Below are 25,538 nucleotides of genomic sequence, written 5' to 3'. Positions count from 1 at the left end.
AATGTATTGTTTTTGGAAAGGTTAGCTATAATATTGACTGACAATTTAGATGTCATTTCAAAACTTTCCCTATTTTTTAATGTAATTCATACAAGTTTTAACTGTTTTTTATGCATCGATCAAATTAAAGCAATCAGTGGAATTGTTAGAAATAGAGATGCACATGCAGCCAAGTTTGAGCCGAGATTGGGCTGGCTCAACTTGACTCGGTAGGAAAATCTGGTTGCTCAAGCTCGGCAACTTGTGTCCGTAATCGGCTGAGCCAATTCATTTATTCCCTGAGCGTCCTTAATTTGTTGATAACCAATTCATGTGCTAGTTGATGGATTTTACAACCAATTGGACTTGTCAGTGATGTATAGTACTTTATGGCTACAGTGGCAACTAGATAAATCTGTCATTGCACAGAGAAGTTCACATCAAAGTTCAACATGAATCTTTGAGCACGAGATCTATGACTATTATCAAGTAATAAAAAAAAAACACTTTGTTTATACATTTGATCCATTGTTCATATTTTCAGGAAGGTCCAGCTCAAGCCCAAGAGCAGATGGCGTTTGATCCGAAGGGGCGTGTTTGAAAGAAAGCAGCATCAAGGCAGGTGTTGACACTTGCCCTCACCTGCAGGGAAAGTCTGAAAGAATGAAACTAGAAACAGGCAAGTATTGTCAAAAGTCACCTGCAAGGGAGAGCCATACTACTACAGATTGACGACATTAAAGAAAGAAAACCTTGCCAAGATGGGACGTTCGATCAAGTGTGGCAGGCTGAGGTTTAGGGATGGCAGTGGATGGAGGCCGAGGCCAAGGTCTCCACCCCTATCGCGTCTCAAAATCTTGCCCTCCATCCCCACCTTTATTTCAGTACAGGTTTTGATTTTAACCTTCATCCCCACCTTCATTCTGGTATCCTATCCTCCATCTCAGATTCAAACAGGGCGGGCGGGCAGGTGGGGCAGGGCGGAAAAAAGCATAAGTCCATTCCTGCCTCCATCCCCACACGGGTTTTGATTTTAACCTCCATCTCTGCCTCCATCCCCGCTTCATGTCCTCCATCCCCGTTTCAAACGAGACGAGGCGGGGTGGGGCCCTGTTTTCCCCGGTCCACTGCCATCCCTACTGGTGGCAAGGTCAGAACATGGCATGATCAGGATTGGCAGGTTGAGGGTCCTCGAGATGGCAATGTTGGTGTAAGGCAGGGACATCAAAAACACCAAGATGACACGCCCCACCTAGGTTGGCCGGTGCTAAAGATCTTCCAAGATGGTTCATCTTACCCAGGATGACTGGTTCCTCCTAAGGAGAAGATATCAAAATCTTTCTTAATTCAATCGTGTACACCTTGAATAAGGTTGAACTTGTATGTATATTATTACAGAGCTTCTAAAAAAATTCGTGTAAGAAAAAGAGAGAAAAAAATATATAATAAGAGAGTTCATGTCGTGGATGTAGTCACCATTGGCCGAACCACTTTAATTATCATGCCTGTGTGAGATTGATGTGTGTTTGACGGGCTCTTCCTGTATTTATAATATTTTGTCATTCATAAATGGAAAAAGCCTTAAAGGGATTTTGTAAATCTTATTACTATTAAAGATAACTAAAGTGTCAAATCTACGATGTCTACATTAATGTTGGTAAATGATGTACTTGATTGTAAGGATGCCCATAGTTAACCCCAGATGAAGAGAACAGTATATTGAAAATCCCATTTGCTTAAAACATAGAAGAATGTACAAAATCCTGGCTTTCATTTCTCTTGATTTTTTTGACACAAACAAGAATATTGTTCCTAGACTTGTTCTAACACTTTCATTTCTTTGGGGTCTTCATCAGCTTGATGCTTCTGATCCTGTTCTTCATCTTTGAAACCGGCAAGGTCAGCCAGTTCATCGACTGCTAAGACGACGCCTTCGATCCTCACCGTGATTTCAATCAGCAGTGCCGCAGCTGTGACTGCAGGTAATGCCTCCATGACTGTGGCTCCACTCTCATTCATAGTTTCAGGCAGACATCTTATTGCATTTTGGACCTGTTCTACTGCATTGTTCATGTCATGAACCAAGAAGCTTGTGTTGGGGGACTTGCTCATAGTCTTTATGGATGCTGCCAGTTCCTTTAAGACCTCAGAGGAGGTAGCACCTAGATTGGTGCAAACGGTTTGTAGCTGCAGCTTTACAGAGTGAGGTGCCTGCCATGCAAATTAAGCTTTCTTGCGTTAAGAACAAACTTTAAAATCAATGGCTTCATGTATTTGTGTTGTCTAAATTGTGGGGAGGAGGGTGTGTGATCACCTGAATGTCAGAGTTGATGCAGCCATTGAGAGCTTCAATGCGATAAGCACAATAGCGGGACATGGTTCCAATCTTGAGGTACTGCTTCCATGGATACTTGAAGTTAAAGGGGCCATGGGCTGGCTCCCATCTAGCAAAGTTGGTCTGCAAGAAAGGAAAATAACGAGCATATTAGTCGAAATAAAGTAACACTTGCATGGGGTTGGCAGAGTGGGGTGGGGGCCTTAGCTGCTAGACGGGCAGTCAAGGTTTGATTCTCATGGAATCGACCTTCTGCGCAAGCCAAAGCGTAGCATAGGCCTTAGGGCAGAGGTCTTAGCCTCGGAGTTTTACACGATCATTAATTAAGTATGGCGGACTGAGCAAGCAGGACCAGGTCTTAGGTCATCGTGCCGATACAGTTTCTTCAGGTTATAAATTCAAAAAACAGAAGGAACACTTGCACATGTGCGCACATACACACTCTTATGCGTGTGTACACACGTTTGTGCGCACGCACACACAAAAGCACTCACCAGTGATTCTTCCATGGTTTTGGAATTAAGTACACACTTATACCCTTCGAGCTGAGAGCATTTGCTGTTATCAACCGCAGAATCTCCAGGGTCATTAAAGAACTGTCCAACGCATCCTGAAAAGTTTAACCATCAGAGAGTCGATTATGCTGAACACATCTGTAGGGTTAGATTTGTGAAAGCACCTCAAAAACCCCTGTTCGCTCGCGGTAGACACCTTCTTTGTATATGTATATATGTTAGTGCAAAGAAGAAGGAGAATAGCAGTACAGAGACATACCTTCTAGGGAGGTAGCAAGCTTCTCCATGTTATTAGTGATGAGTTTGTGAAGGTCATCCCCGGCCCAGATGGGGTGGAGAAGCACGCTGATGATCACGCATATGGATGCTCCTATTCCTACCGTCGACAGCCTCTGCAACGCCAACTCGATCAGCTTGTCAATTCGATAGCTCGAAACAGAGACGAGGCTGAAGGTGAGGATGAAGATCAACACTCCATAGTCGTATCGGCGCTTCACCCACGGGATGAAACGCGAGAAGGTGGCCGCAGATCCTGCACCAACATATTCAAAACAAAGGTCAAGTTCAAGGACGTCGAGAGTTGGATACTCAGGCTGAAGCCAAAGAGATCGCATTCCTGGTGGGAAAAGATGGAGTAGACATGGAGTTTTAGCCCAGATGTCCAAATCTATGTAGTGGTTTCTCTCAGAAAAAGAAAAAAAAAGTTTAAGATGGATGTTTCCACGACCATAGATCAGGTGATTTGACAAAACACAATTTTTTTGTGTTTTGAAATCATCACCGTCCATTACTTCAATTACTGTATAAGCAGTGGGACCCACAGAAAGCGATGATGCCATCAATTTACCATAGATGGTGATGATTGAAGTGATGGACGGTGGTGATTTCAAAACACAAAAATTTGTGTTTAGATAAATCACCTGATCTGTTGTGTGTTTCCACCCTTTGCCTGACCGGTGCCCGGTAATCTGGGCATTACCAAAATACATATTCGCCGATATGATGTTTTCTCATAAGTAGAAAAACACAGAAAATTACTGCACGTGCAGTGATTTTCTATGCTTTGTGAGGTCCGAGTATTTTTTTAAGTACTTGGGCCCGATCATTGGATCAGCTTCTCTAAAAATAATGATGCCATGTTGAGGATTCAATGAAAGCAACCAAGGATATTCTTGGGAAATGCTGTTTACCTCCACAAGTGGCAGCACTTAAACTCGATTTTAAAGATGCAAAAGACTTCACCCCCACCATTCTCCCTTTCACAACTACACATTTTAATTGTTGTTAGCATATATATTAATTCCCATAATGACTTTCATTATTTATGCTGCAAAAGCTGCATTGAACCGTTCATCTCAGTAGGAATTTGAAGAATTGGTTGTATGACCATATTCATCCATTCTAAATGAAAGGTTTATTGCGGCGTTTGCATAATCAATGTGCTAAAAAAGCAAACAAATGGAAGTAAAACACAGAGATACTGACCCAAGGGTTTGGCATAGTGAGATGGGGCCTAGACCGTTTAACGGACAGTCTAGGTCAAATCCCATGGGTGTCACTCCTGCGTAAGTAGAAGCTTGGCAACTCTCTGGGGTTGAGGGGTAAGCCCTTAGAGTTTTACACGGGAGTACAGCAGGCTGAGTCAGTGCGGCTAGGTCTCTGCGCTTGACGCAGTTTTTCGGAGTAAAAAAAAACACAGAGATACTACCAAGAGAGACAAAAAGGAAATACCAAATTTATGTGCTTTAGCATTTTGGCTTAAATTCATGCACGAAGGGACGGAAAAAAATCCACTGTTAATAAAGAAGTGTACAACTTTGGGGAAAGAACTCTAAGAGCATGTTTGCTAGATATCAGGTTTCACAAGTTGTGAAAATTTGTCTTTCAGAATGCACCATACCAATGTAATACAAATTTTTAAGAACGAACTTTCTCATGTTCTCTTTTGTGTGAGAAGCACAACTCTTTGTTTAGAAAAAAATAAATGTCAAATTATTACTTTTTCAGATTCTAATTTAAGAATTTACAGCTTGTGAAAGTTGGCCATAGGGCCACACCTTGACCAACTTTCACAAGTAACATGATTTAAAACTTTCACAAGGGTTTCTTTGTTGTATTCTCTGGTAGGGGTCTGACCAACCCCAGCTTGCTAATTCCAAAAAAAAAAAAAATCACAGGTAAACTTTCTTATGTATGCAAATGTCTTGTTATTATACTATAATTGTGATTTAAAATTACAAAAAACTGTGAAAAAATCATAATTGCAGGGCGTTGCAAACATGCCCTAGAAAAAACCTTAAAAAGTAATACCTTCCAAAAACTTTCTTTTTGTCTGCCAGCTCTCTTAAAAGAAAAGAAAAACTCCATTGATATTATGTGGAAAAAATTACAAACTATGACAGGTTCACATTGCAAACCTCAATGAATTTTTAATTTTTCTTCAAAAAATTTCAGATAAAATTATCAATCAAAGCGGTAAAAAATTCAAGACACACACATAACCCAATGAATAGAATACCATGTATGTGCTTCTGATGTGAATTAGAGACAGAGCCACACAATGAGTTCCTACCGTGTATACAGTCCTTGGCCCCCATGACAACTGCTGAAAAAACCAGAAAAAAAGTGTATACATGGTATCATGGCACAAAAAGGTTTGTTTAAGTTACATAGATGTGGATGTCAGACAAGTTATTTTCTTACGTGACAACTTGTCACTACCGTGGGGTCCCCCGCATGGTCAGCTGGGTGGTTGTAAAAGTGTTGAGTTGAAAACCCTGGATCAAATTTTACTGGCGCACGTATGTGTCAGCTTTCAGAGGTGACTCACGGTGGTCATGGTGTCACGGGCTAAACTTCAAAGGCCCGTGCAGTAGACTATTACAAGGCAAAAAGCACAAAAAAATTGGGCCTAACAGTGAGGCCCCACTCGGGGTTTTCTCTCGCTTTGACAAGGGAACTACATCACAAAAAAAAAAACTTGTCCATATAGATCATACTTTGAAACTCTACCTGTGTGCTGCCTATGTATTTAGGAAAGACTGTAAAAGCCACCGAAGTAGCCGCAGCACAATTTAATGTGCTTTGGCGTCAAGTGTTCATCCTTTCCATGGCTTAAAAGTTTGCAACACTAGTTGACTTAACCAACACTGTTTTTCATTTTTTTTAGTCACATCTAGAATCTGACCTGTATACAATTTTTTTACACAGTAATTAAAAAATCAACAGCTATGAACACATCGATTCTTTTCAAATAAAAAAATTGTATTTTTGCATCGAAAAAACATGATCTAAGGATTGATTCCCACTAGAGCGACCATGCTAAACACATATATGAAGTTAGATCGAATCAAAACGACCTGCATCATGAATTTCCAACTAGAGTGTTTTATATAACCCCTTCCCATTGCTCATCTTAACTTTATGTATGTGCGCCTATGTGTCACAAAGATACGTGTATGACATGACACATGAATTCAACAATTATTCGAAAAAAAATATATTTTTTTAAATTAGTACATCTTTTGATATTTTAATATGTAAAATACATTGTTAATTTTAATATGATTAAAAATCATAAAAACAACTAAAATATTAAAATAAATGTCTATAACTGTCAGGCTCATACTGCTGTGTTCGACTCGTGTCACTGTGACATACGTGTGTGTCTTAAAGGAAGTCCACTTGTATAGGCGACACCATATATGATCCCACCATCCTAACAACAAAAAAACCAATTGGGCAGTAGTGGAAGAGGGTGATACCTAAGAGGAAGAGAGAGAGGCCGAGAACCATGGGCTCCCCTTTGTCCCCAGATTGGTTGGCGATGTAGTGCACTCCAACGGCGAGAGAGCCAGCCAACAGTGTCCCTATCCCTCTGTTTATTCCTTTGCTCAGCGTTGCCCCTGCCATCATTTTTTCAACTTGCGTGTGAGCTTTATCAAACTAAATGGAGCTAACAGCACCGATTCATGTAGGCAACACAATGCTTCTGATTATGATGATAATGATGAGTGGGAGCTCAAGTAAGGGTCATGGCTTTATATGTTCATCACCATCATTTTAAAGGTTAACAGATGCTCAATACTGAGGTTGGTTACAGGCCATTTATTAACCTTCTTCCATTTTGATGGGCTTCTATTCTATCTATGATAGGTCTTTGTCAAGAAGAATTTCAACAAGTCATTTTTTTGAAACAGGTGTGCTTGTAGCTTTTTATCTGTAAAAAAAAAAGACAGAACCAAAGAGAGTGTTTGGTTGCACCCCACTTATGCAGATGAACAAGATAATATGGGAAATTGCATTATGCTTCATAATAAAATATCCCATCTTGTCCCATTTAATATGGATAACTTGTTTTTTGAGTGAAATTTAATCTGGGCAAATGAACACACACACACACACACACACACACACACAGAGAGAGAGAGAGAGAGAGAGAGAGATCAAAGCAGGTAACTTACCTGGGTTTGGTTGTAGGGTATTTCCTGTCTGGTTTTATTTCCAGCAGAAGGTGCAAGCAATGGTAAAATCAAAGTTCAAATACAGTATGGGACTTTGAGAACCACTTTGTTCTCCGCCCGCCCCCCCCCCCCCCCCCCCCCACCCACCCCTTTTTTTTTTAAGAAAGAAATTGAATTGCTGAGTTACAAACATAAGTTGGAATCTCAACTTTTCTTATAATAAAAAAAGAAAACAAAAACTCAACTTGGATTGACCAAGCCTTGTTTAACTCATGGAGCATGCAGACCGCAACTTGGACCAGCTCAACTGGGTGCAGGCCCAACCAGGCCAATTATGATGATATTCTCTAAGCAGTATAATAAAAACTATTAACGCATCCCCCTCCATTGCCTTACCTACAGTAAATTCAAAGACAACCACAACGGTCATGACTGCCCACATAGCATTTCCTCCTACTCCATCATACAAAGGCCTCATGTAGTAAAAAAGGGATACCAGAGTAAGAGCCAGCCCAACCTTGAAGCAGTGAACAACCTTCCTTGGGTCCCCAGCTCCAAGCTTCCAAACATCCACCACAAACCTAGAAACCCTAGATTTCCAACCCATGATCAACCCCATCAAGCCAACTCCAATGCGTCCCCATTTACTTGGTTCTGGCTCCAGCTGCTTCTTTGATCCATCAGGGAGGGTGGCAACCCACACCAACCCCCCTGATGGTGCTTCCTTATCATTGCCAGCCATCCTATTTGAAATCGTGTGGTGATGCTGGTAAGATTGGCGTGGTAGGTTTGGTCAACTAGCTAGGTTATTGCATATGGGTATGCATGGTACGGTGCCACCCACCTAAGGGAGAGTGTATATATAGTTGTTCATATGGAAGGAGTGGCTACTTTAAAGACGTGAGTCATGTTGGTCCTGGTGGTATTTTATATTATGTGATTAAGCTAAGGTTTGGTAGATTAGTTAAAATATATGTTGCCCTTCTTCATGGTATAAGTATGGTATGGTTTTGATGCAAATTGTCAGGTATAGGGCCCTAGCTGTCTAGGATTTACAAAAGGGTATGCAATTTGTTAGGTCATGTCACCTTTCTTAGCCTTGCACGGAGCAGATTATTAACTTCTATAACTAGTCATAAATAACTAGCCCACAGTCATAAATAAAGGTGCTTTGGAGCCATGGTAGGTAGCATAGGTCATGCAATGGAAGAAAAGTGTTTGCAGAAAAGAAGTCATATTATTAACTTCTATAACTAGGGAATTAGAGCTTGATAAAGTATTTAATTTACTGGCATGCGTGAGTGAGTTCACACATGCACATGAATACACGCACCTCGGTACAAACATCATTTGCAAAGATGATAACATGCGCTATATTATACGCATAAATGGATGCACATATTGTGGCAAATGATGGCACCTAGGTCTCACATGAATGTTTCGCACCAACATGTATAACAATAACAACGTACAAACTGAGCTGAGCTATTAAATGCAACAGATGAACCGCCCCTCTCTCTCTCTCTCTCTCTCTCTCTCTCTCTCTCTCTCTCTCTCTCTCTATATATATATATATATATATATATATATATATATATATATATGTGTGTGTGTGTGTGTGTGTGTGTGGTAATACATCCCTGCAAAATGGGCTTTCGGCTTTTTTGATGTTTTTTCCACAGTTCAGGAATCCACACCAGAATCATGTATTTTCAATGAAAAAAAATATTATTTGGAGCCTAAAAAGTTCAAAAAGATTTTAGACCATTGATTTTTCGAACCTTATAAAAACTCATTCATGTATCAGAATTGAATGTTTCAAGATTTGATCCCTATAAAATCAAATACATAGATCACAACTGTACGGTCAAATTTTAAAAATAAAATAAAAAAGCCCAAAAAACCCATTTAGCATGTTTCATTTAGCACAAATGTATTACCTTATATATATATATATATATATATATATATATATATATATATATATATATATATATATATATATATATATATATATGTGTGTGTGTGTGTGTGTGTGTGTGTGTGTGTGAAGGAAGATCATAAAACAAAAAGAAGGTACAACATTTATAACTAATGATGATCGAATAACTCTCATTCTTCAGGGTTCTATCATTTTATCAATCTAAACTTATATATTTGTTCTTTAATAAGAAATATACTTTACATGAAGATTTTACATCTAAAACATGTTTTTCAAAACATTAAAGATGTCTCACAATTTTACAATACAAAGTATTGTCAGCCATTGATCCTTAGCACTTTAAAAAGTGCATCTAAATATAAAAAATCACAATCTAAAATATGTTTTTACTAAGTAAAGATAAAAATGCAATATGTAGAGCCTGATCAATAAAAAACTTGATCATTAGAGAAAAAATGTCGCTCGATCATCATTAGTTATAAATGTTGTACCTTCCTTTGGTTGCATGGTCTTTCTTCCACACACACACACACACACACACACACACACACACACACACACATATATATATATATATATATATATATATATATATATATATATATATATATAGGCCATTAAAATATGGGAACTAGAGTGTGGATCAAAATTTTCATAGGTTTTCTTAAATCTGGTCATACAGATGTGATCTACATTCTTAGTTTTAAAGGGGTTTGCTCTTAAATCATTCAATTGTGATGCATAAGCAGTATTTTTTAAGGCTAGAAATTGATGACTCATAATTTTTATAAATATTTAAACATCCAAAAATCATATTTTTTGTCAAAAAAAAAACATGATCCAACATTAGATTCCTAGCAAATGGACCATGTTGAACACATATGCAGTGCCAAACTTGCAAAAAAACAAACAGGAAAAATGCATAGTTTACACTCTAGTTCTCATATTCTAGAGATACATAGCTTCCAGACTATTTATCTCCCAGCATCTCAGACCTTGTAAAAAAAAAGTACTTGCATGCATCTTTTGCTTAATCCAAACATAGATGTGTTTATAATTGCTCGTTCATTAAAAACATGCCTTGGATCAAATTAATTTAACAAGAATTACTTATTGATTTTAGTTAATTAAGTTTTTGGTATAATATGAACCCTTGATTTTTTTTTGAGTTAAAAACACCTCTAAATATGAAAAATGTTTAAACTAATACATGTTTTCTATTAAATAAAGCATGAAGATCACATCTATGAGGTTTAGGTTAAACAAAAAATACATGCTAATATGTTTTTTTAAAAGAGTTTGGGATGGTCTAAAAGATAAATAGTCTAGAAGGTGTGCGCGTTTGTGCGAAGTTATGCTCGCACAAGGCTAGACAAGCATTAATTAAGTGGGTATGTGTTTGTTAATAGATCAGGTGGGAAGCTTTGCAAAGAAGAAACAACAAAAGAAGTTACCTTTGATTACCTCACATATTAGACTACAGCTGCTTGAGACCCAAGTGATCTAGATGGTCACGCCTTTGAGACTAGGGAATGAGTCCGGATCGGGTTTAATCACATTGCACAAATTTTGTGCATTAAGCACCTGATATCCCCCCATCAGGCCTTGGGCCCCACAACTGACATGCATGTCCCCAAGATGGAGGCTGATCGGGTGCTTAATGCACAAATATTTGTGCAATCATATTGCACCTGATCTTTTCACCTAGGGAATTGGGGGTGAGTTGCCTGAAAACCAGGGGTTTGGGGCCTTTTGAGGAAACTAAAATCCAAGGTTTTAAAATCCCATGTTTTGTATTGCCTTGGATCTTGTGGGTCTCCACCTCAAACTCTTTGGACAGATATAAGGTAATCAAACGCCCCCAACCAAGTGTTGTTAGAGGACCTAGTTTTCCACCTTTAGCTGGTGAGTACACGGTTTTTTCTTTTTTTCTTTTTGTTCTTTTTCACATTAGGAAGAGATGAATGCAGAGTAGTCTCATAGAGGCACACAAGTTAACGCCTGCACACTCACCAAAACAATCGAAAATTCGTAATTAAGCATACAAGAATTTATGCAGATAGCTCCTTCAAAAAACAAAAGAACAAAGAATTTATGCAGAGAGAGAGAGAGCACATAGACATCTAGGATACCATAGGTGTTCATGCCTGCATGTGTATTTGCGGAAGTGCATGCACATGGACATCAACGCTACCATACGCCTGTGCACGTGCATGTACAACTACTAAGTTGGTACCTCTCTCTCTCTCTCTCTCTATATATATATATATTTATATATGCAAACATACTTACTAGGTTTTACATTTTTTGAAAGTTTTTTTTTTTGTAATTCCTACCCCATAGATATGTTTGGCATGATCGATTTACTATTTTTGATGAAAAAATGATATTCACAGCCTCAAAAATATTCAAAGATTTTGCACTATTGATTTTTTGAACCTTGTAAAAACTCACTCAAGTGTGAGAACCAAACGCGCCAAAGAGCTGATCCTTATAAAATCAAGCAAACCTATCACATCTATACCATCAAAATTTTAAAATAAAACAAAAAAGCAAAAAAACCCATTTAGCATATTTGCATCGTATTCTCTCTTTATATATATGAAAAATATTTGCTACTAATAAAGGTAAGGAACTAATGAGCTAGAAATCACAGGTGCAAGTTGTATCGACTTAATCTAACCACATAGATGTGTTCAACATGGTTTGTTTGCTTAATATCAAGCCTTGGATCTTGCTTTTCTGATGTAAAATTGAGATATTTTGAGATAAAAATTTGGCATGTTGTGGGCCGTTGATTTTTGGAACCCTTTAAAAACCTGTTTATCATAATCACGTGACTCAAAACAAACTTCCTACTAAACAAGCTATGTAGTTCACATCCCTAACATTTTATCTACAAAAAATTAAAAAATTTGGAAGAAAAGAATGATTTTCTACTCATTAGTTTCTTGCCTTTATTAATAGCCAATATTTATCCTACATAGAGAGAGTGCTATTATAGGCACACAACTATTGAGTATAAATCACTTTCTTTTTATATTTTTGAGAACCTTTTTTTGGATCAGAACTTATGGATATGTACAAGGTTTGTTTCATAGAAAATGAACTCTTAACCGTGTGATTGTAACATGTAAGCAGGGTTTTTAAAAGCTTCAAAAATCAATAGCTCACAATACACTAAAATTCAACTCAAAAAATCATATTTCCATATCGAAACAACACGAAGGTTTGTTATTGAGCAAACAAACCATGTTGAACACATTTATGTGGTCAGATTCAGTCGATAAAACTTGAACCCATGATTTTAAGCTCAATAGCTTCATTCCTTCAATAGAACTACATATTAACTCATATATATATATATATATATATGCAAACAGGTTAAATGGGGTTTTTATTTTTTCTTTTTTTTTGGTGATTCGATCCTCATAGATGTGTTTTGCATGGTTAATTTATTATGAATTAATAATCAAATCATCTCTTTGATAAACAAATATGATGTTTGGAGCTTTGAAAATTTACAAAGACTATGGACTGTTGATTTTTCGAACCTTATAAAAACCCACCCATATGTCAGAATCGAAGATTCCAAGAGCTGATCCTTATAAATGAAGTACGTAGAACACAACTATATAGACAAAATTTAAAAATAAAATGGGAAAAACCTAAAAAACCCATTGCTTCATTTAGATTGTTTGCATCACTATATATATATATATATATGAATTTTTAGACTTTCTTGTAATTTTTTTTGAAAAATGTCCATATTGTATGATAAAAATAATGTGTTTTAAAATATACCCCACAATTTACTAAATTTATCGAATGACCAATATGGCAAGTTCTCATTTTTTTCTTGTCACTTTTACCTCTTGCAGGTGCAAATTTTTTATTTTCACACATCATGATGCTAAAATAATACACCCATGAAACTCGTCAATAAAATCACATTTGAGGTTACAAAAATTTAAAAAATATTATGAAATTCTAAACAATTTATAAAATTATGAACAAATATTGCATAAAGTATTGCGGAATTATAAAAAATTGTGAAAGTTTGATATTGCAAAATTTCTTATTAGAATCACACTCGTATTGCAAAATTTCTTTTTCTTGCAAAATTTCATCCCATATAAATGATGCTGCATTTTTTAACCCCCTTTTTTTCATCTAGATGCCCTATTTTTTGTAACACCTAGCGTTCTTGTGGTCCCCAATCCTTCCGACAATCTTTCAATGACATTTTGGTAACATTTTGATGATATTCAAGCAAATATTGTGGCAGACAACAACTTTACAAAAATCCCTCATTGACAGTGGTTCATCGACTATTTTTTGGTTTTTTCGGCGTGTAGAACATTGCCTGTTAGTTTTCTCGATCTTTTTCATTTTCGGGTTTTTTTTCTCATATAAATGCACATATGGTTATTTATTTTTGTCTATTGATTGTCAATATTCAATGATTTTATCAATATTTATCTCTGTTTGATTGAGCCTAGGGTTGACTGTGTACAAGCATTGAATAAGAGTTAGTTGTGTGGGATATTGTAGTTTATTATGGGTTATTGGTTTTTATAGTTGTTAATTGAGTGATACGTTGTGTGGTTGGTGTAGACAGTTATGATGGCTGCTGTAATGATATTTGTAAATTACTATAGCACTGAGCAACCCTTTTGGAGATCTATAATGGTATTTAAAAACAATTTAATGGTCCTCTAATATAAGTGCACTCCAAAATTAGATGGTGAAAATATATGGACACATCTCTTAACAACAATGATGTTCAATCAATGTTATATAGGGGCAACATTTACTTAGTTGCTACTAAAGCTACATGAATTGACAATGTTTGTGAAGTTAAACAAGTTGAAGGATGCATAGTTAAACATCAAGTGAGAGTCCGAAGTGATATACAAGAATGAAATAATGAAAATCTTGTGGATAATGTACATCTATCTCAACTACTAATTATTAAGCTCACTCCTTTGGTGAACATTTCATCATTCTTAATAGTTAATAATGAAAGGATCACTGCAAACAATGTGAAACCACTTGAGCAAACCATTGCTGTCAATCTTCATCGCAAGATGTTGTATGACACCCAACCTTTTAATGCAGATGACAAATCTAGGTAAAGGTTGAAGCTCTTTCTAATTTATGCTTGAACTGGAGGTGTTATTTTTTTGGTCAATCTTGAAAGTTGAGAATACAAGATATTGCATTTTTTGAAGCAAAGAGAGTAATATATATAATTAGTTGTAATTTACTTTTTTCAATCGATCAATCGTTTTGTGTTAGCAGAGATGACAGGAACAATGCAGAATCAGATGATAGTGATGATTCTAAGTATACCATATCGATTGGGTCAAACTAAAAATTGATAGTAGAGGACCAAATTAGTGATGATTTGAAACAAGTACTGGTGAGTAAGAATGATGCTCTAATGACATTTAGAAAGAATCCTTGATTCTCAATCAACAAATTCTCATTTAATGAACAATAATTAAAATAATTGATGTAGAGGCTTCTCAATTATATACTGAGTTTTCCAAAGAAAAACTTAATGAATATAAACAATTTCAATACCTATCAACATAATCAAGCGATCACAAAATTGCTTGCGGCAAAAGGTTTACTGAGCTTGAGCAGTGTCATGAGTTTTTGAGAGATCATGTTGTTAAAAATAACCTCAAAACAAAAATTTAAAAAGATGTAATAAAAGAGTCACTCTCGTATGTACAGGAAAGAACCCACAAACGGTAACCCAAAGCTGACTATAAAAGAAATCATAAACGAAGTCAATTATGATGTAGGTGTGGAGGTTTCTTATAAACAAGCATGTTGTAGACGTGAATTGACTACGCTAATGTTATATGGTTTATTCGAGGAGTCATTCAGGATGCTTCTCACTTATTATCATCATTTGATGATGGCTAACCCCGGAACGATAACATTCATTAAGATTGATACAAACAGTAGATTTATATACATGTTCTTATCATTCTGGCCATGCATCAATGAGTTTGTTAAATGATGCCCTCCACTTCTTATAGTATATAGCACTTTCCTAAAAGAAAAATACATGGGTATTGTGTTCTCTGCCCACACTATTAATACTTTCGGTGATATGTTTCCTGTAGCATTTGAAGTGGTGAATAAGGATCCAAATAAGTTATGAAAATGTTTTGGAGGCATTTGAAGAACCAAATAACGATCTACCATGATGATAAGTTCAAGGTTAAACAACATTTGAAAGTTATTTCATATAGGAACAAATGGCTTCTGTATATTGCCCATTGCACTTGGTGTAACTATCAATAATTATGAATATTGCATGAAGCACCTGACTGAAAAATTTTCAAAGAAATTTGGTGCATCACTTAGTGCATACTAGTAGTGTGCCACCAAAGTACCCATGAGATGACACTATCACTTTTATATTTCAAAGATTTGTGAGAAAATTGAAGAAACATGCAAATATGTTGTTGATAAGATAAAATTGATACATTGGGCTAACAATTATTTTTTTGCTAGAAAGTACAAGTGCTTAACCGCTAATATCACACAATGCTTCAATTCAAAGATTCTTTTCATACGTGACAAACCCTTAATCCTATTTATTAAGAAGTTTCATCTAATGTTGATAAAAGTTAATAAAAAAATAAGGATTAACGAAGAAAAAGTGACTGGAATTATGGTACTTGAGGTAATTACAAAGATTAAAGAACATTAGATAGAAGCACAAAAGCTACGCGTGGTAGTAGTGCATTACCTCCACCATCGTTATGAAGCCTGTGATCGAAAGCTCGACTACTATATTGATATTGAGAGTATGCAATGCTCTTGTGAAGGGTTGGAGGTTAAAAAAGCTAAGTGACCTAAAATAAAGAGACAAAAAATGAAACACAATGAGGTGGTGCCATACAAGTGCAATGTATGTCATGAGCTTCACCACAACATGCGAAAACATGATTAGGAAGTAATGTGTGAGTATTTGATGCATTTACAAAGTAGTCTATGACATGCTTCTTTGTAGTTTAAATAATATTTTTCAATATTGTGCTTCTTTTGTTAAAGTACTCATTGATTTAATGTTGTGTTGCAAGTTAGTTTGCGACTATGAAGAGTCTAAGCCGGTAGATGCACTTGCGTTTGTGGATAAAAGTTGATGAAAGTGACCATTGTGATTGCGACAATGAAAGTTGAAGTTGTTTGATTTTTTTTGAGAAGAATGAATTGTGTATATATATAATAGGGAATGGAGTTGTTTAATTCTTGTTTTTTCAGTAGAATGAATTATTTATATAAAAGGACAATGAATTGTGTATGTAAAAAGAAATGAAGTTGTTTGATTTTGTTTTTTATTTGATATGTGTTGGTTATGTAACAAGTGATTGATTTGTTTATTAGAATCAATTGTGTATAATGTATATATAACAGAGAATGAACATGTTATGTAACTAGTGATTTTCGCATAAGGAATTTTGCAAGGTACATGCGAATTTCAGTTTATTTTTTTTTTAAATCAGAAAGAAATTTTGCAAGGTACATGTGAATTGCAGTTTACTTTTTTAAAATCAAAAAGAAAATTTGCTCTCGTATTGCAAATTTTCTTAATCGCATCACACTAATATTGTGAATTTCTTTTTTTTTTTTAAATCTCAAAATTCCGTTTATAGGAGATTCGCTTGAAAAATCATTGGAGGGGGCCGAAATTCAAGATTTGCGAAAACATGGCATTCAGATGCAAAAAAGGAGTTGAGAAACGATGCATACACTTTAACAAAATGAAGTCGCTCATACATTACATTCAATTTATTCTTTCACAAAATGAAGTCGCTCATACATTGTATTCAATTCATTCTTTCACAAAATGAGGTCACTCATACATTACATTCATTTCATTATTTCACGAGAATGTTGGTTCTTATTGCGTATTTGATTGGGAGAAAACAAAGTATTCACCCATACCACGTGATCGAACACTAACTGTGAGATATGTCGACTTTCTGTTGATAAGAATAAAACACATCTATCGAGTTATCATAGTTCATTAGAGCGGATGACCTCAATAATGTTGGATATCCCGCCCATACCATGTGATCGAACGTTGATTACAAATTTCATTTTCTATCTTACCCATACCATACGATGGCCTTACCAGAAAAACTCGTTGTCAATGATCTTTCATCGATGAAGCGCCATCGATCTTCTCATCGCCAGTGCATTGCTGTGAAAAAATAGCCATAAATTTTCACTGGTTTGAGACAACAAAAAATCTAGTTTTTGTAAAACTTTAGCTTTGCTTTTATACTATTCATAGGGAATTTCGCAACAAAAAAAAAATCACAATACTAGTGTGATAATTGTTTTGAATTTATCAAGATACGAACTTCTGCAACACTAAAAAGGATTTTTGCAATGTGCATTGCTAAACTCGTCACAAGTTTTGCAAATTGTTTGAAATTTTGCAACCTCAAATATGATTTTGTTGATGAGTTTCATGAGTGTATTAATATACTGTCATGATGTGCAAAAATCTAAAATTCGCACATGCAGGCGGTAAAAATGACAAGAAAAAATTAGGAACCGGCAGTATTGTTCGTTCGGTGGATTTCATAAATTATGAGGCATTTTCTAAAGTGCATTATTTTTTTTGTACAATACAGTCATTTTTTGCTATTTTTCTGGGTTGTGACCCCATAAATGTATTGGACATGATTGATTTACTAGGAATCCACACTTGTATCATGCATTTTTTTATGAAAAAAATGATATTTGAAGCCTAAAAAATTTACAAAGATTTTGAATAGTTGATTTTTCGAACCTTATAAAAATCCACCCATATGTCAGAATGCTTCATTTGCTGATCTCTATCAAATCAATTACATAAATCACATATGTATTGTTAGAATTTAAAAATAAAATGAAAAAGGTTGAAACCCATTTATCATGTTTCATTTAGCATGCATGTATATAGGAAAACCTGTAAGTTCAAATGGGTTTTCCTCGAACGAGCATTGAATGACGCTCGTTTGTCGATGTGTTGAAAAAAAAAAGGAATTAGTAGTGGAACTTCCGCAACGCTAAAGGTTGTTTTACTCAAAACTGGTCCGACATAACGTCGAACACTTTGAGTCTTCGACGTTACGGGTTACTATATATATATATATATATATATATAGAGAGAGAGAGAGAGAGAGAGCCGAAAAGCGATCAACGTTACTTAAAAGTGAAACTCAACAAAGCGTTGAGACCCACAAGCACAAACACAAACACAACAGCATAACATGAGAACACCAACAACACAAAACAAAACACTCATTGAGGACCACAAACATCTATATGAGGATCGGTTTGTGGCAGAGGCAGGTCTTTGAGATATATGCGTAAGATAGCATACACATCAGCCAAGACCCTATGGGTCAACCGGTTAAGGTTGAACGGGACATCCCGAAAAGTAGCATCATTTCTGGCCATCCATATGAACCACCACCCTGTAAATAACCAAACTCTCCAAATAGTCCTCCACTTCATTTCGCGTCTAATTATAGCAGGGCCGAGGATAAGATCTAACGCAAAGCAACCCTCCCGCACAACAACTGATGGAGCCCTCCAAGTTTTTGAAAACAATTCTTGAAACACTTCACACGACCAGAAGAGATGTGTAGTTTCTTCGACCTGTCGACAAAACACACACCAACTGGGAAACTGAAAACCCATCCTCTTGATATTGTTATGGGTCTGTATCCGGTCATGAAGAATCAACCAAGCCAATACCTTGGTCCTCGGAGATGGTCCCTTCGCCCATAAAGCATTGTTGAAGATCTAGCCCTGACCTGGAGGCAAAAGAGAACGGTAGACCTTGTGGACTTGGAAAACTCCCGCATTCGAGACTGCCCATTGAAGCCAAGATCCGTCTACCCCCACGTCCAAATCCCTGTCAAGAAACAAACGCAATGCCCTAAACCACATTTTCCTCAAATGCGATGTGTATGGTCCACGAGCCCCCCGACGAACAACAAGCGAATCGATTAGACCATATTTTAGCCGGAGGAAGTTTGCGCAAGCATCCTGTGACGTATGAGCCAACCAGCACTGCTTCACAGCCAATGCCACACTCCTTTTACGCAAAGCAAAAATTCCTAAGCCAGCCATATTCCTTGGCAAAACGATGGAGTCCCATCCCACCAAGTGCCTCTTATAAGGTCCATTTACACCACGCCACAAAAACCTTGACAAGACGCTCTTAAGTTGATGCTCAACATTGACAGGCATGACACAGACCGACATGAAAAATTCCAGAATTGCTGACAAAACATGCCTGATTAAAGTAATTCTGCCCGCAAGAGACAAATATCTTGCACGCCAAGACTGGAGCTTAAGACACACCTTGTCAACCACGGGTGCCCATGATGTTTTAGAGGTTGACTTGACTTGTAGGGGGAGGCCCAAGTACTTGATCGGCCATGGCCCTATAGCGCAGTTGAAAATTTTTTCCGCCGCATTTTGACTGGTCGGATCGCCATTCAGAAGCGTGATCGAACACTTATTTTCATTTAGCTTCAGCCCAGACAACGCTGCAAAAAACATGAGAATAAGCCTAACGCGAAGCATCTGCTGTATTGAAGCCCTTCCAAAAACTAGCATATCGTCTGCATTTTGTATAATATGACCAGAAAAGCCTCGAATATCCAATGACTGTAGGAAGCCCCTTGTCTGCGCTCGTCTAAGAATCACCGCAAGTCCTTCTGCCACTGTATTAAACAACAGCGGAGATAGCAGACATCCCTGCCGTAAGCCACGCCGCAAAGAAAATTGCTCACCCTTTACCCGTTAATGGACACCATGGCTTGTGCATTGGTAATAAGCTCTGACACCCATGAAAAATGGCTGCCGAATCCTATGTGATTCACCACTTGCGACAAAAAAGGCCAGTACACAGAATCATATGCTTTATTAAAATCAAGCTTCAACACGAAGTAAGGAGTACGACTCGCGTGCATGGAGTGAATGACCTCTGAAGCCGAAATATATGCTTGTTGAACTCTTCTATTAGGAATAAAAGCAAACTGAAAAGCAGAAAAAAGATTAGACGCCACCAATTTCAGTCTTGAGGCTAATACCTTTGCGACTATACGATACAAGGCTCCCATTATGGAAATGGGACGAAAGCGCATAATATCTGTGGCAGCGATTTCTTTTGGAATAAGAGAGATTAATCTGACATGACACTGCTTAGGCAGTCTAGAGTTACGATGAAACTCATCAAGCACTGTACATAAATCGCTCTTCACTACTCTCCAAAATACTTTGAAAAAATCTACAGGAAAACCATCTACTCCCGGTGCCTTCCAACCCGACAAATCCTTAATTGCGTTCATGATTTCTGCTTCTGAAAACCTACGTTGCAAGGTTAAGACCTGATCCGGTTGAAGAGAAAGAAATAACTCATGCCCAATATTACCCCCTGTATTTGGCGGAATAGAATAAAGCTTCTCGAAATAGTCGGAGACCGCTGGCACAAGATTCTGGCCTTCCCACAACACCCCGTCAATTGTGATCGATTGAAGGATACTTCGTCTAAACCGATCAGAAGCAAAAGAATGAAAAAAACGAGTATTTTCATCCCCTGCTGCCAACCATTTCACATGAGCACGCTGCTTCCACTTCAACTCCTCTTTTAGCCTCCAACGTTTCACTAACATTGTCCGTTCAGCAAGTCTGCTTTGCAACCCCTGCAGCTGCGTGTCCGACATCCCTTCGATGAAAGATAATAGGTTGAATAGTGATGAGATCTCTGCCTCCCATTCCGCCATCTCGTGAAACTTACTCACAGACCGCCTTTGCAACCAAAGTTTAATATTCTTCGCTAGGCGCGAAAGCTTCTTTTGATATCGGATAGCAGCCTTGTCTTCATGAACCCTCAAACCCCACGAGCCCTCAACCACTAAATGAAACTCTTGTTCAGTTAACCACCATTGCTCGAAAGAAAAACGACGAACTGATCTAAAACCTCCTCCCCATTGCACGATCACCTGACCATGGTCGGACACGGTTGGGGGAAGAATCCACCCCTTTATATCTGGGATGATCTCAAGGAGTCCAGGTGAAATTAAGACTCTATCTAGCACCCTACAACATGGTTGTGCCCGTCGGTTAGACCAAGTAAACCTTTCTCCAGATAATGGCATTGGGTATAGTTGATTGGCGGCAACGAAATCTTGGAATCCTCTGATCGACGGATTGGGCATCACTAAATTATTCGAGTCTTAAATAGACAATAAACAGTTAAAATCTCCCAATATAATATGGCCATCACCCGCCAGAGAGAGCACTCAATTAAGATCCTCCCATAACAATAAGAGGTATGATTGGATCAATACAACGTTGACCAAAAGTCAATCCTCACTATTTTGGACATGTTGAATCCGTCTAGGATGATGTATGATTGGATCAATACAACGTTTGTAATGAAATATCACCCCATGCATACATATCACTGTTAGTAGGTTTAATAATGTCCAAGATGTCCCCAATGGGGTTAGCATAGTTGGAGTGTGTCTCGGCTGTTAGATGGGCAGTCAAGGTTCGACTCTAGTAGGCGCTTGCTTTATAGCCAAAGCAGGGAGACTCCCTGCGGATTTTTGAATCCTCATAAAAACCTGCTCACATGTCAAAATCGGATGATTTAAAAGCCATTGTTTAGCATCGAGCCAAGAAGTTTCCGCACTCAATCGAACCAATAGCCTTTGTGCAAACGGAGTCTCTGCATTGTTGGTAGGAGCTGTCAGTGCACGTGTCCTTGTGGTGGGATGTTGCAGGTTCAAACCCAAGTTGTACGTTGAATAATAACTGGTGGGGTCTGTCTAACCCCAGCTTTCCTAAAAAAAACAATAGCCTTTCTGCCCACTTGCTCAGTTGAAGATAATTAATACTTGTTCAATGACTTCATCTAGCATAATCAATTAAGGTTTCCAGTTAATACGTTTTCATTTGGCTAGACCAATCACAATAATCTCTTGTGGTAGCACTTGACTTCAAAAAGTTAGGTTAGTTTTCTTGATTTCTCCTATAGGCGATGCCTATATTGCAAAAATTATTAACAGAATGTATAAATATTAGAGCATATTTTTAGGAGCTCTTTTTCTTGAGAGAAGTTTTAACTCAACTTAAACCGTACCTTAGTCCAAGTTTTTCTTTTGTATGAGAGCAGTCGTTTTCTATGTCTAATTTTTAATTTATACTTCATTTATTGTACATATGATAGCAACCATGCTCGGTGAACTTAATATGGTGCTTGGCTTGTTCCATGACCTTAATAAATGATTTCCTAATCCATCAGGATATTACAAAATAGGATATTCGTTTCCATGCAATTCTTATGTTATTGTCTTTATTAAGGGCTTGTTTGGATTCAAGGAATTGGGTGGAGCAGAAATCTCTCTCTCTCTCTCTCTCTCTCTCTCTCTCTCTCTCTCTCTCTCTCTCTCTCTATATATATATATATATATATATATATATATATATATATATATATATATATATGTGTGTGTGTGTGTGTGTGTGTGTGTGTGTGTGTGTGTGTGTGTGATGACAGCATTAATCTTCCTAATTTCATGCATTTTTTAATATTAAGGGGAAAACCCCAACACCGACTGCATATTGACTGGCCTCCGGTTGGTAAAATGCTTGAGCTCCCCCCTGCCCACTGGGGAGTACACTACACCCAGCTTCGACCTTGTGGCAAGGGGCGCCATTCATGGGTTTAGAACCTGTGATGTCTCGTCAATTTGGTTATATTCACATGTCTCTTTTACCAGATGAGTGGAGCCCTTATGAGTTTTTTTTTTTTTTTTGATAATCCAAGAGAACCCCCCATCCCCCTCTCCCCCCCCCCCCCCCCAAAAAAAAAAAAAAAGTCACCAACGGCACATTGGTTGGCCTCCAGTTGGTAAAACCCTTGAGGTTACACCCAGCTTCGACCTTATAACATCCTGTCAACTTGGTGAAATTCACAAGTCGCTCCTACCAGATGAGCGGAGCCCTTGTGGGCCTTGTAACCTAATTTTAGACACTTAGTTAGTGGGTTCTATTAGTGGGATATCCATTACCCATTAGCAATTTTCTTTATTTTCTTTAGAAAGTGATCACTCCCACACATTCTTCATGGTTTTGTCATGCGTCACACCAAATTGTCATAATGTCCACTTATCAATTTCCATAGAGATGATCTGCCTTTTACATATTGTACCTATATCATCCCCTTCCTCCAATGAAGGGTAAAATTAGGTCATGATAAAATAGTCAAGCAATACTCTATAGCTCTTCTAACGTTCAAGCAACATTTTCTAACCTTCTAATGCTAGTCTCTCTAGGAATACACCATTTTTGCAGCTTTTTGCTTTGGTGTTTAGATTTTTGGACACCCAATAGTGTGAAAACCAAACTCAACTATCAAAAGCATTTGCCTTATATAATTTATGGCTCTGTTTTTTTTTGTAACAATGTCATTCACCAACTTTTTAATCAAGAAAAAAAAAACTTTAGGTTAAAATTAGGTGATAGAATATCTAGGGACCATGGTCTGACTTTACATGCCTTTTGTCAGGAGTAATTTAAGATTAAATTAGTATGATTCGCAATCTAAAGACTAGTGCTAAACTATGTCATAAGGACAGATTAAAAGGGGTGACGTACCTAGGGGACACATGACATGGTGACATAACAAGACATGCTATGAGATGTGTCATGCATTGTGTATGTATTTTTTAAAATCTTCCTTTGTATGTTATTATTTTTAAGATCATTTTGTGTTTCCTTAATAATTTTGAGTTTAACCTAATGTTATCAGTATCAGTGTGTATCGGCGGATACACATCGTCTCGGCAGAATTTCAATATGCTTCACCCTGAATCGGCTATTTTTAAATAAATGCCAAAAAAAATTAAAATTAATTTGTTTTTATTATTTTAATATTATTTTAATATTATTTTAATAGTTTTAACGTGTGTCATGTTATGGTTGACACATAATATTTTCTTATTTTTTTCTGGCCGATACAGAACAATTCAGCTGAGTATCGGTATCAGCCGATACAGCTGAATCGGTGGCCCAATGATTCAGGGCCGATACCGACAACATTGGTTTAATCCATAGCCAAAAATATCACCTGAAAATATAGGTGGTTTTAGGGCTTTTCAAAGGCCACTATTAAATAAAAAAAGCATGATATTTTTAAAATAAGAAGTATTTTAAAAATATCAAATGACCATGATATTAATGTGATGAAAACACTTTTGCTGGAGTTCCCATATTGTTCATATTTTATTTTTTGTAAAATTTGTACATTATTCATGTTTTTATTTTATACATTTTTTTTTTGGATAGGCAAGCTAGGGTCAGGTAAACTTTTTCTAGTTCATTAATCAAAGTATCAATTTACAGTGATGTTCCTAAAAGGAAGCTAATCCATGGAATACAAAGAACAATTCTGAAGAGATAACCCCCCAAAACAAAAATCCAAGACCCAACCCAATATTACTATTTTACAGTGGACCTGGATTTTTACTAATAGTTCTGGATCTAAGATCCAAGGCCCCTTACAATTTTCCCAAATTAGCACTCTAAAGTTTTTGACTCTCTTTAGATGATTCATCTTTTTAGGAGTAGATAGGAAACCTTTCTTCAACATAGAAACTTTGCAATTTTATCTAGTGGGCTCCATAAGGATTTGGGTGTCGAGAACGACCGGATGTTTATCTCGCAGGGAAGCGAGCCTATTAAGTGACTTTGTTCTCGACGAGGGTTCCTCGTTATTAAAAAAGAAAAAAGAAAAAAGAAAAGAAAAGATAAAAAGATAGAAGCTTCCCTAACTAATTTAAGAGACTCATTCATGAGGGGATTATTAACGCTCCTACCTGGTAAGCCTCTCTATCCTCCTTAGTAGGAACACTAGATGTCAAGTCAGCTACCACTACAACTTCCTTAAGGAGAAAAGGCATTATCAACTTGAATTCCTTCACTAATCACATCATTAGTCACCAAATGATCCCCATTAGAGATCAGTCTAGAACAGCAACCTCAACCAAAATTTTGCAATTCCAATTTAAAAAATGTACTTGCACATCAGCCCTATCAGTCACTGAAAAAATTAGAATTATGAGCAAATTCAAACCTAAGTTTTGGCGCACCAAAATTGAACACAAAACTAGAATTGAACTGATTAGGCTCTCTCACCAACTCAAGAAATTTCAAATGAGCTGATTAAGCTTATTACTTAAGAAACTGCTTTAACACAG

The 25,538-nt window shown here is 37.1% G+C and overlaps 2 protein-coding genes across 2 annotated transcripts; both read right to left on the bottom strand.

Annotated features, from left to right (window-relative positions):
- Positions 1 to 1,791: 1,791 nt before the first annotated feature.
- Positions 1,792 to 8,034, bottom strand: LOC149836161 (aluminum-activated malate transporter 10-like). Its single transcript, XM_090009715.1, has 6 exons — positions 7,689 to 8,034; positions 6,594 to 6,734; positions 3,089 to 3,361; positions 2,809 to 2,924; positions 2,294 to 2,437; positions 1,792 to 2,190 (listed from the first exon to the last, which is right to left on the bottom strand). The coding sequence occupies exons 1-6, from the start codon at positions 8,032 to 8,034 to the stop codon at positions 1,792 to 1,794; spliced, it is 1,419 nt and encodes a 472-aa protein (XP_089865841.1).
- Positions 8,035 to 20,066: 12,032 nt separating this feature from the next.
- On the bottom strand, positions 20,067 to 21,491 carry LOC149836160 (uncharacterized). The gene is made up of 2 exons (XM_090009714.1): positions 20,565 to 21,491; positions 20,067 to 20,309 (listed from the first exon to the last, which is right to left on the bottom strand). The coding sequence occupies exons 1-2, from the start codon at positions 21,489 to 21,491 to the stop codon at positions 20,067 to 20,069; spliced, it is 1,170 nt and encodes a 389-aa protein (XP_089865840.1).
- Between the last annotated feature and the right edge of the window lie 4,047 nt (positions 21,492 to 25,538).

The sequence above is a fragment of the Nuphar pumila genome, chromosome 6 (genome assembly GCF_984573655.1).
Source record: "Nuphar pumila chromosome 6, dmNupPumi1.hap1.1, whole genome shotgun sequence".
Lineage (NCBI taxonomy): Eukaryota > Viridiplantae > Streptophyta > Magnoliopsida > Nymphaeales > Nymphaeaceae > Nuphar > Nuphar pumila.
This window is presented reverse-complemented; position numbering and strand designations above follow the sequence as displayed.